At 39.7% G+C, this 23,550-nt stretch overlaps 1 protein-coding gene, 1 non-coding gene and 1 pseudogene across 5 annotated transcripts; 1 reads left to right on the top strand and 2 right to left on the bottom strand.

Annotated features, from left to right (window-relative positions):
- The first annotated feature begins 7,683 nt into the window (after positions 1-7,683).
- LOC149401772 (peroxisomal membrane protein 11C) lies at positions 7,684-10,379 on the top strand. 3 transcript variants are annotated; one of them, XM_089612461.1, is made up of 8 exons: positions 7,684-7,913; positions 8,735-8,940; positions 9,162-9,236; positions 9,338-9,412; positions 9,485-9,565; positions 9,655-9,729; positions 9,829-10,002; positions 10,100-10,379. In XM_089612461.1, exons 2-8 carry the CDS (start codon positions 8,749-8,751, stop codon positions 10,133-10,135), a joined length of 708 nt encoding a protein of 235 aa, XP_089468587.1. In that variant the 5' UTR covers positions 7,684-7,913; positions 8,735-8,748; the 3' UTR covers positions 10,136-10,379. The 3 variants fall into 3 exon arrangements, with proteins under 3 accessions (XP_089468587.1, XP_089468586.1, XP_089468585.1); XM_089612460.1 differs by having other exon boundaries at positions 7,684-8,060; XM_089612459.1 differs by having other exon boundaries at positions 7,685-7,939.
- Positions 10,380-11,876: 1,497 nt separating this feature from the next.
- LOC149401771 (uncharacterized) lies at positions 11,877-14,395 on the bottom strand (annotated as a pseudogene). The gene is made up of 3 exons (XR_016296371.1): positions 14,250-14,395; positions 12,163-12,433; positions 11,877-12,062 (listed from the first exon to the last, which is right to left on the bottom strand). The product of XR_016296371.1 is annotated as an uncharacterized LOC149401771 (transcript).
- Positions 14,396-19,512: 5,117 nt separating this feature from the next.
- Positions 19,513-19,651, bottom strand: LOC149401770 (small nucleolar RNA Z247). Its single transcript, XR_016296885.1, has one exon. It is a non-coding gene; the product is annotated as a small nucleolar RNA Z247 (small nucleolar RNA).
- Between the last annotated feature and the right edge of the window lie 3,899 nt (positions 19,652-23,550).

Genomic DNA, 23,550 nt, shown 5'->3' with positions numbered 1-23,550 from the left:
ATGCTTGAGTATCTGCTCGCGATATTTCAGCGAGGTCGCCTTCCTCGCCGCGAGCACAGCCCGGTCCCGCTTCGCCTTCATCGTCCTCTTCATCCGGGCGATCTCTTCCAGAGCATCTTTCAACTCCTTGTCCCTAACCTCCAGGTCGACCGCTAGCCTCGTCTTCTCTCTTTCAAAACTCCCAGAGCGAGCCGCCCACCCTTTGATTTTCTCCTTCTTGTCGTCGAGGTCGACAGACAAGTATTGAAATTTGCCATTGAGGCGCTCGACCTTACGGTAAGACTTCTCCAGTAGGGCATCCTTAGCCAGAAGATCGTCCTGGAGGGTGAGATCTTGCCGTTCATCCCCTGGAGCTCGGTCTGGAGAGACTCCGTCCCCTTCTGAACCTCGGCGAGCTTCTCCTGCTCGACCTTGGCGTCGTGAAGGCGCTTTTCATAGCGAAAAACACCTCGGTTCAGTTGGGTGGACAACTGAAATCAACCTAACTCTCATAAGTTCGGTCATAACAGAAAATAATCATTTTTCACAAATATAACATATCGGGTATATACAGAAAATATAAAAAAAAACTTACCTCAGTTATGGCCGATGCCATCATCCTATACCAGTCTGCTTCGGCGACCTCAGGAACCTTTGGGAGCTCCATCCCGGAAAACGTCACCTGACGAAGAAGCCCCGCCGAGGAGTAAATGTCGTCGCACAACAGGTGATCCCGCGCGTAGTGGAAGTTGACGACATGTTTCCTTTTTTGGAATGCAGATGGGGCGGAGTCATCTCGGCCCCCAGACCTTGACTTTGAGGAAGACTTGCTCCCTCAGCTGCGGCTTTGCCTTTGTCCGCCCTGGTCACCGCGGTCACGGGAGCCTCAAGGGCGGGCTCTTCCCTGTCCCGGCCAACGAGTTCGGGAGATTTATCTTTCTTCTTCTTCTTCCTCTCCCCGAAAGCACCCCTCTCAGGGACTCGGTTCGCGGGCATATTCCTTTTCTTGGCCGCGCCCGCAACCTCGGCCCTCTCGGGGACTCGAACCCTCTCGGCCCCCTCATGGGAGTCGTCCTCAGTCCCGGGGACTTGATCTTCCTCGGCCACAGGAACATCGGCTCCCTGGACGCCTGCTGGAGCGTCCTCGGCTGTTTCAGGTACCCCGTCAGAAGGCACCAAGACAACCGGGATCTCGGATACTAGGCGAACCCCGGTCACTTCGACCTCGGGAGTATCCGCAGGAATAGCTGGAATCGGGGCCGAAGTCGAAGCAGACTAATAAATAATAATCAAAATTAAGAATAGAGAAGATAATGTCGAAATCGTCAAACTAACCTTCCTCTAGGTGCTCTGAGAAATTTGGTGGGAAAGGCCAAACTCTGGCCGATATGAATCTGAATGGAGTGAAGCTCGACCACTCTGTTTCACCCAATTGCACCAGCGTCAACTTCTCGGCGAACTCGACCCCCTGAGATGGCGCTTTGATTTTCTCTACAATATATATATATATATATATATATATATATATATAAATAAATAAATAATGAGTATATATTTCACTATGCAGAATATAAATGCAAGCGAACTGAATTCTTATGCATACTCGGCGAGCTCGCCCATTTTGAAGAGAAAGAACGAGCTCGGTCCCCGAGTGAATGCTCATTCACGGCGAAGTAAAAGTATCGCCTCCCCCAAAATTTGTCCTTCGAGGGTAGACCCGAGATCACACCCTTGCCTGCGGCTTTCGAAAGGTAGAAACACTTCGGATCGTGTTTCGAATTCGCCTTAACCACACAAAGACGGACTAAATCCATCAAAGTGAGTTCGATATTTTCCTCGTAGGCCATGACTATCAGGCCCATTACCATCCTAACGAAGTTTGGGCACATTTGGGGAAGAGTCAACCCTAGAGTCTGGGCGAAGTCGAACATGAGAGGGTGAATAGGAAACCTCAGCCCACATTTCTCTAGCCAGATCTCATATATGCAGCAAAAACCCTCCACTACGGTATCAGCTGTAGCCCCAGGAGGAGGAAGAAGGATATTAATTTCTGGGGAATCTGGTATTTTTCACGGATCCTCCTAAGGTCGGTCGAGGTCACAGCAGAGGGTAATAAAATATCCTCGTTCCCTAGAGGTTGAGACCCCGATGGACGAAGTCCTGAGTTCGACATCTAGTTCTAATGTGTTCTACGGATGAAGTGTTTAAATCTATGAATACGTTTGAGTTCGCTAGTCGAACTGACGGTCGATAATAGCCGAAGTGCAAGAAAGCTAAAGAACTTAGAGAGAGAACTCGAAGTCAGAAAGAAAGCGAGAAGTTAGAGAGGAAGAATTACCTTTTTAACCACGGATGATGAGAATATAAATGAAAAGAAGCGACTCTTCAATCCGCTTATTTATATGTTTCATAATTACCCAAAATCCCGAAAAAATCTAATGATCTCGGAAATCAAATCGAATCAAATCTAAGATATTTCCCTCGATATCTGCAAAAGATAACAGATTCTCCGACTCTTCGACTTCGACTTACGAAACACGGTTACAACACGTCACGTGTAAAGAAGACGTGCTCTCACATGACGCCACGTGGTCCCAAATCTTCGATTTCCCCCTTTTTATTCGGAACAATTCGAATTTTTAGCGTTGAATATTTTCAAAATATTCGAAAATATTTTCAAAATATTTGGGGGCTAATTATGGGGGTATAAAAAATCAAATATTTAATATTATTTCGGATGGATTTTGGCCCGACGAAAGCCCATAATCCAGTTGAAGACCGGCCCACAAAATCAGTTATGGGCCTAGTTCGCTCTCGGTAGATCGGCCCAAGTCCAACAACGCTTTCCGGCCCAATGAAGAACTCCAGCTCGGCTACATCTTCCGGGTCAGAAGGATCGGTCAATCAAAGAGCAGACCACGCCGCGAAGACCGGACCTCGGAAGACTTCAGCCTTGGCGAGGAATGTGGATCGAATAACACGTGTCTTCGACCAGAAGGTTCCATCTCGCGTATAAATAGAAGAGGAGATGACGATTTTCGCACATGCAAGTTCTACATCTCAGTTTTCGATTAATTCTATTTTGTATTATTATATTCACGATCTTGAGTTCGATCCGTTGAGTTCGTCACCTCGTCCATTTGTAACCTTCTCTAAATAAATAAAATTAATTAATATTCGTATATTATTATAGTTCTTTATAATTGAATTGTTTCTTATACGACATCTTTCTAAACCCCTTTAAAATATTCTATCATTTCGCTTTTCATTTGTGATTGTTGATCGATCTAAAAAGTCGACATCAACAATGGACATATATAAATCGATCACCTTAGCACTCGAAAAAAAAACTCACTCGCTGGCTCTCACGTTCTCTTCTCCGTCTCATCTTCTTCTTCTCTGCCTTACCTTCTCCTCTATCACTCTCCCTCCATCAATTTAATCTCTCCACCCTCGTCGTCACTGTTGCCGTCACCGTCACCCTCTTCTTCAACGTCATCAGGTATGCTGACCGCCTCTAACTATCTCACATATATTTCTTAGAATCTCGTCTGACCCTCTCGATCTTCTCCCTCTTTTTCTGACCACCTTCGCCCTTCCACAGCCCCGCCACCATCGTCCCTCCATAGCCCCGCCGCCGTCATCCCTCCACAGCCCCGCCGCCGTCGTCCCTCCAAAGCTACGTCATCTTTCTCCCCCCGATTATGAGTATTTCAATTTCTGAATGCAAAACCTCTAGATTGTCAATTTTCTTTTCGATTTTTTTAATTTGAGTTATTTGCATAAATAATAAGCAGCGATTTGAGTTATTTAGACTGCTTGTTTTAAACTGTTTATCTCTTGCCTAAATCTTAATTTTATACACTCTTTCTTTTATCAAATTTGTTTCACGATTACACTTGGGGATTTTCATTTTTATTCACTCTGTCTCCTCGGGAAATACTAGACAGCCCTCAATGCCTTCTCCCCCATTTGTTTTATGGCATGGTTGGTTTTTGTTAACTCTCCGACTCTCGCGCTATTCTTGTATTTGAGATCAGAAACTTAATGTATGATTACTATATCAGGAACGAACCTATTGCACTTTTATGGTGATTTAAAAGAAAAAATAGCATCCAGTGAGTTTCCAGAAACACATAGTACTTTAGCTTGGACAAAGAAGCTTCCACTAATTTAAATATATTCATGTCTCTGCAATTCTTCTATGAGGGCTTGTGTATGTTAGTGATTTATATTCAATCTTCATTTATCAATATTGATTTTTCATCAAGTAATTGCTTAAACGTGAAGGATGTTCTATAGTTTTTTTTTTCTATAAGTATATGTTTAAGGAATCTGAAAAATATTTCATTCTGATTGTTCTACATATTTGGTACTTTTTGAATAATTAATTTTTTTTTATTAATTTCTTTGGTTTTCTTACTCATAAATTTTAAGTTATGCATATTTAAAATTGTTAGCATTGCATTTATGTTGTTGTGTACGACAATTTTATGATCAAGTTAGAAACGAGTTTATTTATAATTTGAATGTGTTTACCATCATAGACTTTTTTAATTAAATTTTATGCAATTATAAATAAAATAAAATAAAAATATAACAAATATTTAGGGGCCAAAATCCGCCTCTAATGGATTTCCTGCCAATGATTTCATAATGGCGGGAATTGTATTAGAAGCGTAACTCCGCCTCTGAAATCCATCCCTCCATTTGGCGGAAAATATACTAGCAATAGATTTCCGCCTCTAAATTCATCCTAATACAAGCATTAGAGGCGGACTTAGAGGTGAAATTTCGCCTCTATGTTTCGGCCTTCTAGACCTTTAGAGTTGCGTTTTTAGGGACAACAAATTATGTTTCAGAATCCGCCTCTAAAGTCATTTTAGAGGCGGAGATATAATCTTTAGAGGCGGAAATTCCCGCCTCTAAATGCCATTTTTCTCTTAGTATGTTCATCAAGAGTGGTTTCATAATATGTTTACACAATTGACTAAATTTTAGCCTTTAACACTATGAGAGACTAATTAACCAAACCATAAGGGATATTTTGCAGCTAATAAATATAAATATAAAATTTTCATGTAATTTTTATAAATATTTAAATCAACACCCAACAAAAAGAGATAATTATCATTACAAAGTTGGCTTTCATACTTAATTATCATTGCACTAGCAACATCTCCAATGCATTGCACAAAAACTCTATAAATAGAGTAAAAGCTCTTCAATGATTAAAAACTCAAAAACTCTATATTTTGTGTAATTTTTACGCCAAATGAATAGTGTTCAACAAAATTTAGTGTAACACTTTCATTTGATGTAAAGATTACACTAAATATTTAATCATTATTTTAATCTAATTAATTTATAATCTTGAATTAAAAGTACATATTTCAATTAATCTAGATTTAATCAATATGTTCTTAAATATTTGGAGCTTTGTTTATATTCCAAATAAATTTTTTCAATACCGCTTAAATTAACCTAATAATTAAAAAATGTTGTATTATTTATGTAATGAAATTAATTAATAATTTCACATTTAAGCTTTTTAATGTTTTTTTATTTATTTTCTAAAAAATGTTGTATTATCTATGTAATGAAATTAATTTTCACTTTTATTAATTACATTTTTTATTTTTAAATAATTATTGTTGATTTATACTATATGTTACACATAATTAATAAATAAAATAAAATTATATTTTTATATATGTAATTAGACATTACAAATAACTAATAAAATTAATACACTTAATCTACAAGCATCTTAGATTAAAAAACCTAATAAAAAGGTATATTATCAGAATATTCTCTTTACAGTAAGATATATTATAATACCATTGAAAAAAAAATATTTGGTATAAAAGTTTTTATCAAATTTGGTGTGAAAAAATTACACCAAATTTAGCATATGCATTAGAGATGCTCCAAGTTACTACTCAACTATTGCTTTCTCTAAAATTTCGATTTGCAATCCATTGGGAAATGTCACACCAGGTTTTTCAACGATGTCTCCCCCTTTGATTATTTTCCACCTAATAACAATTGCAAATACCAGAATGCTATTAGAGTAAGAGATTATCAACAAGAAGCCACAATATAAGAGTAAGTTATAAATTTTATCTCCGTACAAGTGCGATATCCACACAAATCTCTCTAGAAAAGACTGGAACTTTGATTGTGAATGCTTTCGCCACACGACCGATGAGAATAAATTTCTTGTCAACCTGAAGACCAATTCTAATAGCTATGTTACCCACGGTGATGGTGGTTGAGGTAAAATCCTTAGCAAAGGTAACTACATTATCTTGGTCGTCCGTGTTTGAAGGATGTTTTGTTGGTTGATGGTTTTACTGCTAATCTCATAAGTATTAATCAACTCTGCGATCAATAACTTCTTGTTAACTTTACTCGCAACGAATGTATTGTTTATGATAAACAATAGGTTGAGCTAATTAAGGGAGTCAAGTCCTCAGATAATTGCTACATATGGACCCATGTCTAAGACTCCATGAATTAACCTTGTCTTATTTAGAAGGTTGAAGAAATCAAGTTGTGGCATCAAAAACCCGATCATCCGAACTTGAGAAGAATGAGGGCGATTATCTTTGAGGAGAATATTGTCGGTATCCCTGAGCTCAAGATTGAAGAAGAAAAAATCTGTGGTGTTTGTCAAGTCAGAAAGTAGGTCAAGACATCTCACAGGATGGTGCAACATCTTACTACTTCTCGTATACTTGAATTGCTCTACATGGATCTTATGAGTCCAATGCAAGTGGAATTTATTGGAGGGAAGAAATATATGTTTTTGTCTGTGTAGATGATTACTACATATACACTTGAGTTGATTTTATTCGTGAGAAGTCAGACATATTTACTGTGTTTGAAGTCTTGTGTCATTGTCTGCAGCGTCAAAAAAGTGAAATCATTGAGAAGGTTGTTCGGATTCGAAGTAATCATGAAAGGAAGTTTGAGAATTCTAGCTTCTCATTGTTATGTAATTCTAAGGTTTCTCTCTTCGAATTTTCTTCTACTCCAATATTTTTAAATCAATATTGGCTATATGGGTCACATGTGACCCGACTAGTAAAGAAATCTAAAAGTCATAAAAAAATGAAGAAATCTAAAGTAAAGCAACTTCAATTAGTTTGATTATTATTGAAGACAATTAGGGGAATAGCTCAATAGCACACCTCTTTTTAAAAAATAATCAAAATTTCATTTTATTAAGAAAATAGCCCATCAGACTCAAATAAATTAAATTAGCAGTTTTAATTAATTTAATTTAATCTACATTGACATAGTCTAAATAAAATAAAATTTTAATTAAATTTTTTTAAAAATTAATGTATTGACTAGTTGCAGTATATATATATATATATATTAAGAACAACAAATTCTTCTTACTTCTTTATCCAAAACTCTTTTGGATAAGTGATGACATGGAATAATCTTTGACGGTTTATCTAAATCACCTACTTGGCGATTATTATTAGTCAATGGAAATTTGCAATATTTCTATGTATTTTCCGTTGAAATTAAGTTAGCAAGCATTTATCTAAGCTTACTTTAAAAAAAATTGATATAGTTTTAAATCCCGAAATAAATTAATATAAAACTGTGCTTCGTGTAAGATAACGACAATCCAAGGCTCAATACCATTTTGTGATGTACACCAAAAACTCGTTTTTTTTTTCCAAGGATATTTATAGTTTTTTTTTTTTTTTTTTGCTTGAATAAGGATATTGGTTTGCCTCGAAAAACAGAGGACCAAACAAGCCCTTATCTCCGGTATATCAGAGAGCAGTGTTTATGTAATAATAATAATAATTTTTATATAATTTTTAAAAACCAACGAACATATAGACCAATACAGCTGAGCTCAGCCATTTTCTCCCCTATCTCTTCTCAAGAGCTTTGCGGTTTTCGAGGCAAGATTTCATTAACACTCATTCCGGTAACCTTTTTTTCTTTTAAATATCCAACTCACAATTCAGTTTCTCTGCTTCTTGTGTTGATTAAGTGCTCTCGTGAGATTTGCCACTTCTCACGGATTTCTTTTTCGCTGTCTTTTCTCGGTAAACACCCAGATTTTGTTTTCCTCTTGTGATTCGAATTCGATGCTGCTTTTTTTCTTGGGTATATCTCAATTGGTGTTGATCTAAGTTGTTCGTTGATTTTTGAATTATATTTTTTCAAGTGTTATTACGAGTTTCGCGCGTTGTAAAGTTCTGGAGAGAAGAAGCGAAAGCGATCTAGGGTTCCGAGTGATTCTTTTTTGGGGGTTTATTGCTCTTTGTTTCTTCAATACCTGATTTGAGATGCATTGCTACTCCCTGTATTGATTTTGATCGCCGTGGAATTTCGCTTGTATCGTATTTTGACTTACTGATGCCGTAACGTTCTTACAAAGAATAGGTGTTCATATATAATTCAAATTGTGATTATGGAATATTAGTTTCTTAAATTATATTTGGAGGGATTGTTCATGGCTTTTTATCCTTTAGCTTGTTTATAGTTTTTGTTATCCTAGCTCGTTTAAAAGACTTCCTTTTTCATTTTTCAGTTTTTGTCTGTATCTGTACCTCAGGTTTTGTTATCAATCTTAGCTTCACATGTTAATGTTATTAAAGATTTGGAGAGTTTAGACTGCTTGTAGTCAATTTCGGTTGAGATGTGAATGAAGTGATTCTTGTTTGTATAAATTATGATGACTCAAGTTTTTTTCTTATACTATGTGAATTTATAATAGATTAAAGATAGAAGATGAGTACTTTGGACGCCACGAGGGCAGAGCTTGGTCTTGTAGTCTTGTATCTGAATAAAGCCGAAGCCAGAGATAAGATTTGCAGAGCCATTCAGTACGGCTCAAAATTCTTGAGTAACGGAGAACCCGGTACTGCTCAGAATGTCGACAAATCGACTAGCCTCGCTAGGAAAGTTTTCCGGCTTTTTAAGGTTACCTTTATACAAATCTTGAGTTTCTTACTAAGAAGACGTCGTACATTTGACGATTCCCCTGGCTTTAACGATTCGTTACATCTTTCGTTCTTTGGGAGACTTTAAGAAGTGAATCTGATCAATGAATATCAGCTTTATGGAAAATTTCTTGAACCTTGGTTATCTTAGCCTAATACGTTTCTGAATTCATTTTTATTGATTGCAATGTTTCGATGCAGTTTGTGAATGATCTCCATGGTCTTATTAGTCCAGTTCCTCAAGGATCTCCTCTTCCACTTGTTCTTCTTGGAAAGGTGTGTCTATGTATATATATATATATATTCTCGGTACTTTGTCTCTCCGTGGTTACTCTCTTATATCTAGTTTTTTTTTAACCTCACATGGGTTTGTGCAGTCGAAAAATGCGTTGCTGTCAACTTTTCTATTTCTCGATCAATTTGTCTGGCTTGGTAGAACCGGAATTTACAAGGTACTCAATTCATTTCCAACTTTTTTTTTCATGTTGCATTTGCAAATCATTCTCAAATCTTTTGTTATATAGAACAAAGAGCGGACAGAGTTGCTCGGACGGATATCCCTTTTCTGTTGGCTCGGATCTTCTGCATGCACCACTTTGGTCGAGGTTTGACTTTCTTCTCCGGATAAACACTATTTGCTCTTTTCAATGTAGGTATGGCTTGATAAGAAGTTTCTCTCTCACCTCTCTATTAGGTCGGCGAGCTCGGAAGACTATCAGCTTCGATGAAGAAGTTGGAGAAGGAGCTGAGGAACACCGATAAGTACGAAGTACGTTCAAACCTCAAACTCTTTCTTTATCTCGTTCATGTTGCCATATAGTTTCCCAGTGTGACCCTGTTCTTTTTTTGTGTGTGTGTGAAATCGCAGAACGATCAGTACAGTGCTAAACTGAAAAAATCAAACGAGAGGACTTTGGCATTGGTCAAAGCTTCCATGGATATCGTGGTTGCGATCGGGCTGCTTCAGCTGGCGCCCAAGAAAGTGACGCCGCGTGTCACCGGTGCTTTTGGATTTGTCAGCTCTCTCATCTCTTGTTATCAGGTAAAAAAAAGTTCGACAATTGTTTTGAATAATGATATAAAACTGTTTAAATTTTTTTAGTTTTAGTTAACCATTCGTTATTTTGTGCGAAACCCAGTTGCTTCCATCACCGCCGAAGTCCAAGGCAGCTTGAAGAAAAGTTTGTTTTCGTCGCAGATGAACCAGCTCTATTTCTCTTTCTCTCTCGTAATAATTATTAGCCTGTGACTCAGAATCTATGGCAATGGAAGCCTTTCGTAAAATGGCTTTATGTATCTGTGGTACAATTATACTAATTGGTTACAGTAGCAATAATAATAACAATAATGTATGGGTGTTATGTTTTCCGTTGTTAGTCACATTACGTATTTATATGGAAGTAGAACACTTGATAGGTCGTTCTTGTGGTGGTAATGTATCCAAATTTATAAAAGCATGGACAGGTCTTATTCGGCTATGGATAGTGACTTGGGTATATGCATATAGGCGTTTATAAAATGCTTTACTCACAACTACATTCCTCATTTAAGCTTCAACTTTTGACATTTTCAAAACGATGTTTGTAGCTGAAACATCCTTTGGAAAGGCCAACTAAAAATTCTAGTAGAAATTTTTGGAATAATACTCTAATTAGCTATTTGTAACTATAAACACTAGATAAATATTTAGTAGTTGATTGTAAACATTAACCTAAATAAGAAAGGAAATAAACTTTCTTAGAGGACTTGTTAGTACCGTTATTTGTAGTTTTATCACTCACAATTATACTTGATTCATCTACGGGTCAATTCTGATTCCGAAGCACAAGTTATCTAGTTTTAAGAGCATCACAAATTTATCAAAACCAGGCAAAGTAGAATATTGATAACCATCTTTGACACCTTGATTAATCTGGAATAGAGTTCAAAATAATCATATGGGCATACTAGACAGATTCAAGGTCCACAAATTGAGTGCAGTAACTTTTCTTATCGCTCTCTCGGAAAGGTTCTTGAACAACACATTGTATACTTGTTCATTGATTTATGATTTCTTTTTCCTCGGTTCTCGTCAATTTATGATTTCTTTTTCATTAGCTCTTCCAGCAAATTTTCATGTTCTTTCTCCAATGCCCAATGGACCTTATGGTGAGATGGCAAGACTCATATTCTTCTTCCAAATGTCGAAGTCATTGCCATCAAACAAACCCACGTTAAGGCGAGTTGATGCCATTCTAGACAGTGTAAGAGAAGAGGCAGTAAAGAGTCTTAGAGAACACAAGAGACTAGCAGAACAAGATATAATACAAATCCAAACTTTAAACTACAAGCACAGAAGTACAAAGTTATTTATTAACTTGAACTTTCAGAAAGAAATAAATTAGAAACCAAATCTTCAATATTGTCGACGAATATAAAGATCTCCGCAATCAAAACAGATCTCTTTGTTATTCCAGAAAAAATACAAAACTTTACAGAAATAAACAGAGACATATTTGACAAACCAGAATCACAACTGATCTTTAATATTATTAAAGAATACAAAGATCAGAACAGTAACAGAAATCATAAACAGATCAAGACCAGTACAAGAAAAAAAACTTGTACAATAGATAACACTCGAGAAACTAAATCAGAATAAGACAATACGATCCAGAGAAGTCTTCTTCCTTGATGTTAATCATTTTTCCACCTGCAACCGAACGAACCTGCACAACACAGATCCTGCAAAACCAACAGACAACAAATTCTTGCTAAACCCAAACAAGTTTAATTTCAATATATATATTGCCTGTGAAAAATTATCAGGTATGATGTATTGCATTGACGGGTTTTGTGCAATCAAATTATAATCCAAATCCCAAGCATTTCATTACAGTCATATTCCAAGCTGTCACCTGAAACAATTCAGTGCAACAAAGTTGAAGATCTAAGTTCTAAGCCATATCACAGAGATAAAAAGAAAAGAAAAAGAAACAAGAGTGTATCAGCAAATCAGAATTCCAAACCCTAGTTTCCAACAGTTGTTTTAAGGGGCAGAGAGCTTTCACCTTCTTCAACTTCAGAGTTCCGCTTGGCAACAATCATCGACATTCCAAACATCTGAAGAAAACGAAAAATAACCCTAATCACTCGAATCAAACAAGCCAAGACAGAGTACAGACCAAAAAAAAAAATGGTAAAACGAAGGAGAAGAAGAAACCTTTTGGATGGTCTTGGTGAAGCATGTCTTGTGTTCGTCCATTGAAGCATTGATGAACTCGTCGATGTGGTCCTTGATGTCCTCCAAGAACGAGGCCTCGTCTTTCTTCTTTTTCGACACGAGGTCACAGCAATTGGCAGCTTCTCGGCTTGCGATTTTTTCGATTCCATGAGAGAGAGAGAGAGAGAGAGAGAGAGAGAGAGGTTTCGGAGTTACAACACAGTGGTGGTGATGGCAGTGGTCAAGAGGCGCGCAAATGAGAATTAAGACTCTAGTTTCAGAACAATATAAAACAACCGAAGGTCAAACGATAGGGGTATTTTTTTTTAATTTTTTTTTTTTTAATTTCTGATTAGAGATGTATCAGTGTAGGGAATAATAAAGCCGTAAATAAGATTGGAAGAACACGAACAGTAACAGAAGGCAATCACGAATGGTCCTCTTTTGCTGGAGTTGGGTTAGTTCTCTCCTGCGTTTTGCCTTTTCCACTCTGTTGTAACTCTCGTCCTCCCAATTTTTCACTACTCGACCCTTCGATATCGCCTTCGCGGCTCTTTCCATTGACTCTATTGCCTTTTTGTTTCTCGTCTCCAACACATACACTTTGCAACAGCCAAGCATCGTTTTCAACATTTTTTTTCTTCTTTCCTTCTTCTCTTGTTTCCACACACACACACACACACCAGAAAAAAGTACCAACCGAAGATAAAGACACCAGTACCGTCACAAAGACAAAGGCCTGCTTGGCATAACTTTGTTTTAAAAAAAAGTGTTTTTAGATTCAGTTTAAAAAAAAAACTGTTTTTTTCAAAAACTGACAAGGTGTTTGGTAAACTGTTTATAAAACAGTTGTTGCTGGTAACAAAAACTGATTTAGCGTTTGGTAAAATAAATATATTATAGTAAAAAGACTAAAATAGACATATTCTTAATAATTAAATAATAATTATTAATACTTATTTATATACATATATATAAATAATATTTTGTACGAGGATATTACAGTAATTTATATACCAAACTTAAAAACACTTTTTCTAAAAGCTAAGAATCCTAGCTTTTCTATCTCATGTACAAAATCTAAAATCGCTTTTGAAGTTTTTTGTAAAAACAGTTTTGCCAAACACCAAATAAGCAGTTTAGTTTTTTCTAAAAGCAAAAACAGGGCGTTTTAATCTGAACCAAACGCAGCTATTTGTGGCATAGATGCAAAGAGAAAGGTAAGTTTTTTTTTACTATTGACGTACAAACTCTAAAACTCAATCTGGTTAGGTTCGGAAGATGATTTGGGATACCCATTGTAATCGAGCTTGGCTCCCATGGAGGAGAAAACGGCTTTGAAATTCAATCTGAGACCGTCCATGAACCTTCTCGTCCTCTGGCTCCATCAATGAGTACTTCTCAACCATCTCTTCCAATTGCGTTATGCTCTTCAAGACCCGGGTTGAGAATTGGGTAGGGTCTTATTGCGCGGCAGATATCCAGAACTGGGTTTGCTCCAAGTTCAGAGACAAATCGATTTTCTTGTCTTATATTTACCAAACTTATTTCAGCAACAAGCTATCCAATATTCTAAAACCCAGTCAATGAGCAGCTCAAGATTTTCCACCTTCAAATGCTTCTGAACAATGTGTTCAAGATAAGGAATAACCAGAGGTAACAGAAAACCAAGAATATTAATTCAGACCTTGACTACGATATTTTATCAGAGTCCTATACCAATACCTAAATATAGACAATACGACAGAACTGAACACAAGGCTGAATAACAGAACAAAACACGATGTACACTTCACAGGCCAAAAGCGAAAGATGAAGCAAATATCGTAAACGAGCAAAAATTCTTAGAACCCCAACTCTTAATTTTTTTTTTAACTGAAACTCTAAATTGAAGTTTTTACACAGAATTTTCTTTACCGGAAACAAAAACTAACGATTTGGAATCAAAACCCCTAAACTTATCAGTAGCTCTGATACCACTGTTGTAAGATATTTGATCACAAACAGGTTCAAACGGCCCTACAATCACAATGGCACATAGATATTTGAACATTAAAGAGCAGAAAGTAGAGAGAGAAGAACTTTACCGACGTCGTTAAGCTCCGGTCGTTTGTTTTACACTTTCACACTACGCTCGCTAGACATCCTCCTAAAAAACAAGAGACTAACATTACGTATTTTTATCCACCACGTTTGAGATTTAAATCATTTCAATTTCAATTTCAACTTTTGACATTTTATTTTAATTCAACTTGTAGCCAACGAAATGATCTAGCAGAAATTTTTAAAACAAACTACCTCAATTAGCTACCTAAAACTTTAAAGTATAATCACGAATAAATTTTTAGTAGTGAATTGTATGCATCCACATTTATTTTTCCTTCTTGATTTTGAAAGTAGAATTTTGCGATTATCTTAAAAGTAGCTCCATAAAAACATTCATAAGGAGACTTTGGCGACAAATGCGGATACAAAATGTTGTTATATATAAGCCAAGTTGATAAAAATTATTTAAAATAGCACACATAATTTAGCTCCCACCAAATCTTTTAGAGCAACTCCACCCGAACGGTATAAGTATGATTTGGTGTTCTCATTCACTCCAACCGACCGTTATATACAACGCCAATATAGCGTGAACTGCTTTTCATAATTGTTTTGCGCTATATATGGTGCACTACTATTCATCACGCTAAAAACACTTTTCACTTGTTATTTAGTCCTTACAAATTTTGTTATTTACTCAATTATCATTGTTTTATAAAAGTATTTCATATTTATCTCAAAAATTATATATATATATATTAAATATTTTAAAAGACCACAATATTTTAAAATACAACATTGACATTTGAAGTTTGGGAAAAACTAAAATGACATTAATATTAATACCGAAACGAAATAACATTACAACGACATCGAAATGCAAAACTAAAAAAAAGACATGAAAAAAAAACACAATACAACAAAATAAAATTGAAAATAAAATTACAATACATAAACTAATACTCGGGGAGATTAGCGTCGGATCCTCCAAGACCGGTGAAATATTGCGAATATGAATCGAAATCAGGAAGTGGTGTTTGAGATTGTTGTTGTTCGGCTCTCTTTACACACCTCATGTGCTTATATTTACTTGGAGCCTAATAAAATCAATACTTCATTTCTACATAAAATCTTGATATTCATACACTACATATCACAAAAAAGCCTACCCTACAAAACTTTGAACGTCATATATGAAAGAAGAACCAATATCACAAGTTTCTTCCATGATGATTGTTTAAAAAATAAAAAATAATATAAGTGTCTCTGATCCTATTGGAATGTAAAGGAAAGCTGGACAGAGTATTTTTGAATAAAAGAAGCAACTTGTAATATTGTATTCATGGATAATCATAAAGGCACGCAGGCCTACTAGCTTTATACAGAGAAAGTAAGATGAAGGGATAAGAATGCAAGCTGTCAAGACAGCCTGGCTGGGATATTCCCGTTGTGATACCAATCCTTGTCAAGTCTCAGTCACCAATAGGAGAGCTACTGTTTGTACGAGGACAAGAGAGGCTGACACGTGTGGAGTGGTCCAAGCAAGTCTGAGCGGGAAGAGCTTGGCTGGGAGAAAGAGGAGCGGGAGAATGAATAAGGATGAAAACGACAGTGTCACGTTTAATCTTTTGTTTTCACTGTCGTTTTACATCACTTAATATTCCCCCTCATTTTCTAGCGCTCCCAATGGTATCACTTTGAGCTTATTCCTGAGTTTCTCAAAAAAGCTTCCAGAGAGAGGCTTCGTGAAAATATCTGCGGCTTGGTCTGTGGCTGGGACATGGTTTACACACAGAGTTTTGCGAGCAATCTGTTCCCTGACAAAGTAAAGATCAAGCTCTATGTGTTTCGTTCTTGCGTGCAACACCGGATTGGCGGAGAGAGAAACTGTCCCCAGATTGTCACACCAAATTACTGGAGTTTTGGGTTGTTTGATTCTGAGTTCCTGAAGAAGTGACTTGAGCCAGAGTAGTTCAGCGGTCGTAGAGGCTAGAGCTCTATATTCTGATTCCGTGGAGGATCGTGACACGGTGCTTTGTTTCTTTGACGACCAAGCGACTAAATTGCCTCCAAAGTATATGCACAGCCCTGTTGTGGACTTTCTGTCATCAACGTCTGTTGCCCAATCGGCATCGGAGAAGCCAACCAGGTTGAGCGCAGTTGACGGAGACATGTGAAGACCGTGGCTAAGGGTGCCTTTCAGATATCGAAGAACACGCTTGAGAGCCTTCCAATGTCGATCCAAGGGGCAGTGCATAAACTGGCTGAGCTTGTTAACGCTGTAGGAGATCTCTGGCCGTGTGATGGTGGCGTATTGCAAGGCTCCGACGATGCTACGGTATTTGGTGCCCTCCTCAATAGGATCACCATCGTAGGCCGAGAGTCGAAGATTCGAGATCATTGGAGTAGGCGAGGCAGCAGCACCGTCCATGCCAGCACGCTTGAGAAGATCCGAGATGTAGGCCGACTGACTAAGATGAAGTCCGGTGGTTGTAGGAGTGACCTCGACACCAAGAAAATAATGCAGGGGACCAAGGTCTTTAAGAGCAAATTGTTGGTGAAGAAGGCCGGTGAGAGAGTTGATTTCTGAGGAGGAACTCCCAACAACTATAATATCGTCTACGTACACCAATAAGAACACCGTGGAATTGTTGGTGAAGCGAAGGAACAGCGAGTTGTCAGCTCGAGAGTTGACGAAGCCAGTTTGAAGAAGCCAAAGTCGGAGTTTTTCAAACCATGCCCTTGGGGCTTGCTTAAGTCCGTAAAGAGCTTTATGCAAGCGACACACATGAGTAGGTTTGGATGGGTCTTCAAAGCCGGGGGGTTGCGCCATATATACCTCTTCATCAATGGTGCCGTTAAGAAAAGCGTTGTTGACGTCGAGTTGTCGAGTGAGCCAACCAAAGGCGAGAGCAATCGTGAGGATGACACGGATCGTAGTTTGCTTGACAACGGGCGAGAAAGTCTCGGTGAAATCAAGACCAGCGACTTGATTAAAGCCCTTAGCGACGAGACGGGCTTTGAGTCGTGATATGCTTCCATCAGCGCGTTTCTTGATGCGGTACACCCATTTAGAGCCGATGATGCGACGATTGGTTGGTGCCTCAACAAGAGACCACGTTTGATTGCGGTGAAGAGCATGAATCTCTTCATTCATTGCTGCTGCCCAGCCGGAAGATTGAGCAGCCTCGGAGAGAGACTCCGGTTCACGGGGTTCGGTCAGTGGCGGATGAGCAGCGAAGACCTTGGGTTTGAAAACCCCAGCCTTAGAGCGAGTCGTCATGCAGTGGGTGTTTCCAGGCTGCTCGGTGGGTGAGAACTCCGCAGTCTGTTCCTGGACACAAGGAGAAGAAGCAGTGATGTCACCTTGGACATCGGGGTTAGTAGATGGTGAAACAAAATCTTGGGAAGGATTAGGAGTGGTATCCTCAGTGGTTTGCTCATGGATAGGCAAGGATTGATTGGTGGCGGAAGGTGGTTGTGTGGGCGGTTGGATTACAACTAATGAGGGAGAGGGGAAGAAGTTTGTGACATGGTGACTATTGAGATCTGTTTGGGAGTTGGCAAAAGGGAAAGTGTTTTCATCAAAAGAGACATCCCGAGAAATGAAGAGGCGGTTTTGGGAGTCAATACACTTGTATCCTTTGTGTTGGTTGCTATAGCCGATGAAAGTGCAGGGTTTGGACCGGAATTGTAGCTTGTGACTGTTGTAGGGTCGAGTGTGAGGATAGCAAGCGCAACCAAAGACCTTGAGAAAAGAGTAATTAGGTGTTACCTTGTGAAGGATTTCGAGGGGGGTCTTGTGCTTTAGAGTCTTTGTCGGGAGTCTGTTGATTAGAAAGACGCTTGAGGTGAAGGCATCTTCCCAAAATCGAAGTGGGAGGTTGGATTGAGCAAGGAGTGTAAGGCTGGATTCAACAATGTGACGATGCTTACGCTCAGCGGTGCCGTTTTGCTCAGGCGTGTGAGGACAGGAAAGCCTATGGAGGATTCCGTGTTTGGAGAAGAAGGGTTGTAGTGACCGGTACTCCCCTCCCCAGTCACTTTGGATCATTTTGATGGTTGTATTAAACTGGTTTTCAATCATTTTTTTGAAGTAAACGAAAGTGTCAAATACTTCAGATTTAGTTTTTAGCAGGTAAATCCATGTGTATTTTGAGTGAGCATCAATGAAGTTTACATAGTATCTGAAACCGCTCCGAGAAATGACCGGAGAGGGCCCCCACAAATCAGAATGGATCAAAGCAAAGGGCTCATTGTAAACAGTAGTAGATGCAGAAAAGGGTTGTTTGTGACTCTTTCCCAAGTGACAAGCTTGACAAAAATGGAAGGTACTTTTCATTTCTTTGAGCAAATTACAACTTTGAAGAATTTGTTGCACAACTTTACTTGCTGGGTGTCCAAGGCGTCGATGCCAAATGTCCATTGAAGATTGAGCATTGGCTTCGAACGCCTCTTTTGGAAGAGATGGACTAGAGACACTAGATAAACATAGACCAGTGTTTTTGATTGAAGGTAAAGACTGATTGAGACTAGTTCTAGGTGATTTGGTGTGTGGCGAGGCTTGAGAATCATGAGTGTTGAGATGGAAACGGTACAGACCCCGATCAAGACTCCCTCGCAGTAGCACCTCCCCCGTGGCTTGGTCCTTTACAAGGCAAAAATTTGGGTGAAATTCAAAATAAACGTGATTGTCAAGAGCAAATTGTGAGACACTTAAGAGGTTTTTTGTGATATGAGGTACATGGAGCAGGTTTGAGAGTAAAAAGGTGGGAGAGTTTTTTGAAGAAACTATAGATGAGCCAACATGAGAGATACGCAAACCTGCACCATTTCCGACAAGAAGTTTGCTGCCACCATTGTACTCCGAGCCAAGGTTGAGGTTACTGAGGTCATTCGTCACGTGGTTGGTGGCTCCAGAGTCTGGGAACCAGCTTGAGTTGTCGGAGGAGTCGATTGAAGTAGAGATGTTGGTCGAGAAGGCAGATGAGTTGTTGTTGTATCCACCATCGGGGCCTGCCTGACGTAGTGACGCTGGTGACGAGCTGGAAAAGGATGAGTCAAACCTGTAGAAGCACCGTTGAACGGTGTGGCCCATTTTTCCACATAGCTGGCACTGGACACGGCTGTTGTTGTTCCAGCCTCTGCCTCCACGCCCTCGTCCACGATGATTGCCTCTGCCTGACGGTTGAGGGTTGCTTGGTGGTCCTTGCTGGAAGGAGGTCTTTCTTGGAGGCTGGTGAGGCGACTGGGAAGCGAACTGAGCAGATGGGGCCACCATATCTCCGGCAGGGTCGAGCCTCGTTTCAAAGCTCAGAAGGAGTGCTGCAACATCCTTCAGAGGAAAGGGCTCCGTCTTCGAGGTGATAGGAACAACCACTGGATCGTACTCATGTCCAAGCCCGGAGAGGATGTGGAGGATCTGGTCGTCCTCGCTGAGCTTGTGACCTGCAGCGGCAAGAACGTCGGCGTACGCCTTCATCTTGGTGAGATATTCCCTCATGGTTAGACTCCCTTTCTTGAGAGTTTGGAGTTGGAGCTTGTATTGCATGATTCTGGCACGAGATTGGGAGGCAAACGACTTTTCTAGTGAGTCCCAAATTTCACTGGCCGTTTCAAAGCCCACCATGTTGACAAGCACTGATTCTGACATGGAAGCCAACAGCCAAGAGGCAAGAAGTTGGTCCTGTCTGACCCAGATGGTGTATTCGCCATTGGGTTGGCCTTGAATGGCACGTCCGGTGGCTGGATCTGATGCTTCAAAAAACTCTGTCGGTTTTGGTATTTTTCCGAACAGAAAGCCTTCAAGGCCATAGCCCCTGACATTGGAGAGAACTTGTTGCCTCCACACCAAATAGTTTGTGTCTGAGAGTCTAATGGTGAGAGATTGGTTGGAGGGATTTATGAAGTAGGTTTGAGGTGTTTGTGGGATGGAGGTATGACCTTCGGTCTGAGAGCTTTGTTCTAGGGGAGTGGGTAGGTCTGTCATTCCTGGTATTGCTCTGATACCATAAAGGAAAGCTGGACAGAGTATTTTTGAATAAAAGAAGCAACTTGTAATATTGTATTCATGGATAATCATAAAGGCACGCAGGCCTACTAGCTTTATACAGAGAAAGTAAGATGAAGGGATAAGAATGCAAGCTGTCAAGACAGCCTGGCTGGGATATTCCCGTTGTGATACCAATCCTTGTCAAGTCTCAGTCACCAATAGGAGAGCTACTGTTTGTACGAGGACAAGAGAGGCTGACACGTGTGGAGTGGTCCAAGCAAGTCTGAGCGGGAAGAGCTTGGCTGGGAGAAAGAGGAGCGGGAGAATGAATAAGGATGAAAACGACAGTGTCAAGTTTAATCTTTTGTTTTCACTGTCGTTTTACATCACTTAATAGAATGAAAGGGAATGAAATCTCATGTGGCCTATAAATACTACATTCTTTCAAGCAAAAGGAACGGAAGAAAATAAATTAGAGAACAAAAGTACAAATTTGAAAGAAAAAAATAAGAGAATTATAAACTCAATGCAAATTCAAGATTCATCTTTATTATAAGAAATTAGAGGTAAAAATGTGGCCGGAGCGATGGACATAAATCTTCCGTGCCCCCTCTAGCTCGATTAATAGAGGTAAAAATGAGGCTGGAGCGACGAACATAAATTCTCCGCGCCCCCTCTAGCTCGTTTCCTCTATTTTTGCAGGCAAAACAAAAAATCGAATTGTGATAACATTAAGAACGGAGACAAAGAGACGAATCCCAGGGCAAACCACACTGCCCTCGTCGAATTCCCGAAGGCATCTTCGCAGTCGTGACGCTACAAGATTTTCTAACTCGTTACGATGTTCCCGGAACCATAGGAGATTCGACGCTCGTAACCTAAAAACGAGACACGTCACTGTTAGGAATTTGCCCACTAGAAGATGATGATTACTAAATAAGATAAAAAGTTACTTTATTAGCATCATATGATTAGTGGGTTGAGGTCTGATAACATTCAGAATCACTAACAACTACATCCATAGTCTCCGTATCAAACTAAATCGCATGTTGGACGTCCGAGATCGGGCGGTGAACTAAAACTTGGTCGATGAATGATATGTGCCTGGAAAGCCTTATCTAAAGTCATATATGTGGAACACAAGTGAATGTTGATCACTTAGTAGGAGCATTCCGCACTTGCGGTAAGTGTACGACGTGGACAAACCTTGCCTGTAGATGTGTCGTTTAAGGACCGTCACACTAGTGGATTAAATCTCAGCCCTTGGATCTCAACAAGTGAATCTTATTTTTCCTCTCATCCATCAGATCAATAAATGGGTCATGATCCTCGTCACTGGAGTCATCTAAGGCCGCCAGCCGCTGTGCATCTGCTGGAGGGACAACAGGACAGCCGTCGCCCTCTACCCCCTCAACAAGTCGCTGAAGTTGCGCTGAGTAGTGAACACCGAGATACATGACTAAATATATATATATATATATATATATATATATATATATATATATATATATATATATAGGAGAGCTACGTGCATGAATGAGAAAAGTCCGACCCGACAAAGATCTCGAGGAAGTGCGTCAATGAGAGAATCTCCAGGCATCCGATCCACTTTAGCTATCTCCGGTGGAGAAATCATCCTGATTTGCTCCACTGCCCTAGCAGCTATTGGGTGCAACTCCTGAGTCGAAGGCGCCGTCAAAATAGATGACGATCGGCGATGAACCATCTTCCGCCTTTTTAAGGAAGAACCACTACAGGGCTCGACTGCAAACAGAACATCGTCCCTCCTCCTCTTCAAACCCACATTCCTCTCCTTCAGCTCTGGCACAACACCCCCTAAGACACGAAGTTTTGACAAACCTGGTTCGGGACGGCTTCCCTTGACCGGAGCTTCCGGCTCGCAATCGCCCCTGGCCCTGAAAACCATTGTACCTGCAAGAGACAAATAACATACGTAGCCCACACTGACACACAAAAAAAGTTTAGTCACACATAACGAAACAAAACTTATGGGGTTATGGCATAAAAATGAACAATAAAATAATCACAGTGGTAATACCATCTTGATTTACCACAGGGAACGTAGGAAGAAGCGGAACCGACACCGTGTCGGAAAACCCAACGGGAGGATCTGGAGACACCACCGAAAACTTCGACCGCTTTGTAGAAGAAGACTCGGAGATCACTGCGACGCCCTTTGAAGCTTTAAAGGCGAGAAAATTGTGAGCAGAGAGCGTTGGAGCTGTCAGACCCCCTGCCTCGATGAACGCCGCATTCGACCCGCTCCAAGATCCTGACCAGTCGGTCGCCCCACCAACGAGCGTCGTAACCACCGCATTTCGAGGACCCGTCGACCCAGTATCATTGTGAACGAATGTCGGCATATCTCTGGAAGCCATTAATCCTCCTGTGCCTCCAAGCGGCTCAAGTTGGAGCCCGAAACATGCGGGAACATCAACCGCCAAAGACGTCGTCCCGCTCAACGGCATACCATCCGATGAGTCTTTAACAACCAGAAGGTCGCAAGGAGCAGAAGAACAATCCATCCCGCCCGGAATTTTTCCAATGCCTCCACCTTGCGAATCACCGGAGAACCATTCTCCACCGGTACCAGCCACTCGGTGGCTCCCCTTGCTCAGACTAGGAACACTCAGATAAACAAATCCTGACCCACGTGATGCGGCTCCAGGGACGACGACCTCGTCTCGGGCCCGCGAGTCATGACCAGGAACGACATCGAAGGTTGAGCCCCCGATCAAAGGAGAGACAGCCGACTCTTCCCTACTCATTTGGAAGCCTTCCAACAGGAACTCGTGAATGTTTATGTCTCCACTCAGAGAGAGGGAAAAATTATCAATGTTCTCTTCAAACGAAGTAAAGATTTCGTGGGTGAAGAACTTTTGAGGTGACGATGGTAAAGCTTCAAGAGAATTATGTGGACCGACGTCATCGGGAGCAACAGACCCGTCGGCCTTTGGATGGCTGGAAGTCATTTATGAAGATGGTAAATTTATTTTCTTTTATTTTTTCTCTGGTTTTTGCTTCCAAAAGATCAAGCGTAAAGCAATAAAACAAAAGAGCGATGAAAATAATATTAAAAAAAAAAAAAAAAAAAAAAGAAGGGAGAAGAAGGGATGTGAAGTGAATAAGTACCGGATAATCACAAAAGCTAAATTTTATACTTGTTGGAAGAAGGATTTAAAAGAATAAAGAGGGAGAAAAGGCCGTGGAATATCAGAGTGAGTCCTTCTAATATAAAAATAGATAAAACAAAAGAAGTCTCACTCAAGTACTCAACAAAGACAATGTTGCATTGTAGAAAGTCTCATGAACGGATATCCGTACATAAG

Source organism: Urtica dioica, chromosome 4 (genome assembly GCF_054948205.1).
Source record: "Urtica dioica subsp. dioica isolate 48M chromosome 4, U.dioica_male_clone48M_v1_H2, whole genome shotgun sequence".
NCBI classification, from domain to species: Eukaryota; Viridiplantae; Streptophyta; class Magnoliopsida; order Rosales; family Urticaceae; genus Urtica; species Urtica dioica.
Note: the sequence above shows the minus strand (reverse complement) of the source record. Positions and strands in the feature narration are given on the sequence as shown.

Bases quoted from the DNA above. Each gene is read 5' to 3' on its own strand.
- LOC149401772 (XM_089612461.1), top strand. From the start codon at position 8,749: ATGAGTACTTTGGACGCCACGAGGGCAGAGCTTGGTCTTGTAGTCTTG. The intron at 9,566-9,654 runs GTTTGACTTTCT...CCTCTCTATTAG, and splicing joins CATGCACCACTTTGGTCGAG to GTCGGCGAGCTCGGAAGACT. The intron at 10,003-10,099 runs GTAAAAAAAAGT...TGCGAAACCCAG, and splicing joins CTCTCATCTCTTGTTATCAG to TTGCTTCCATCACCGCCGAA.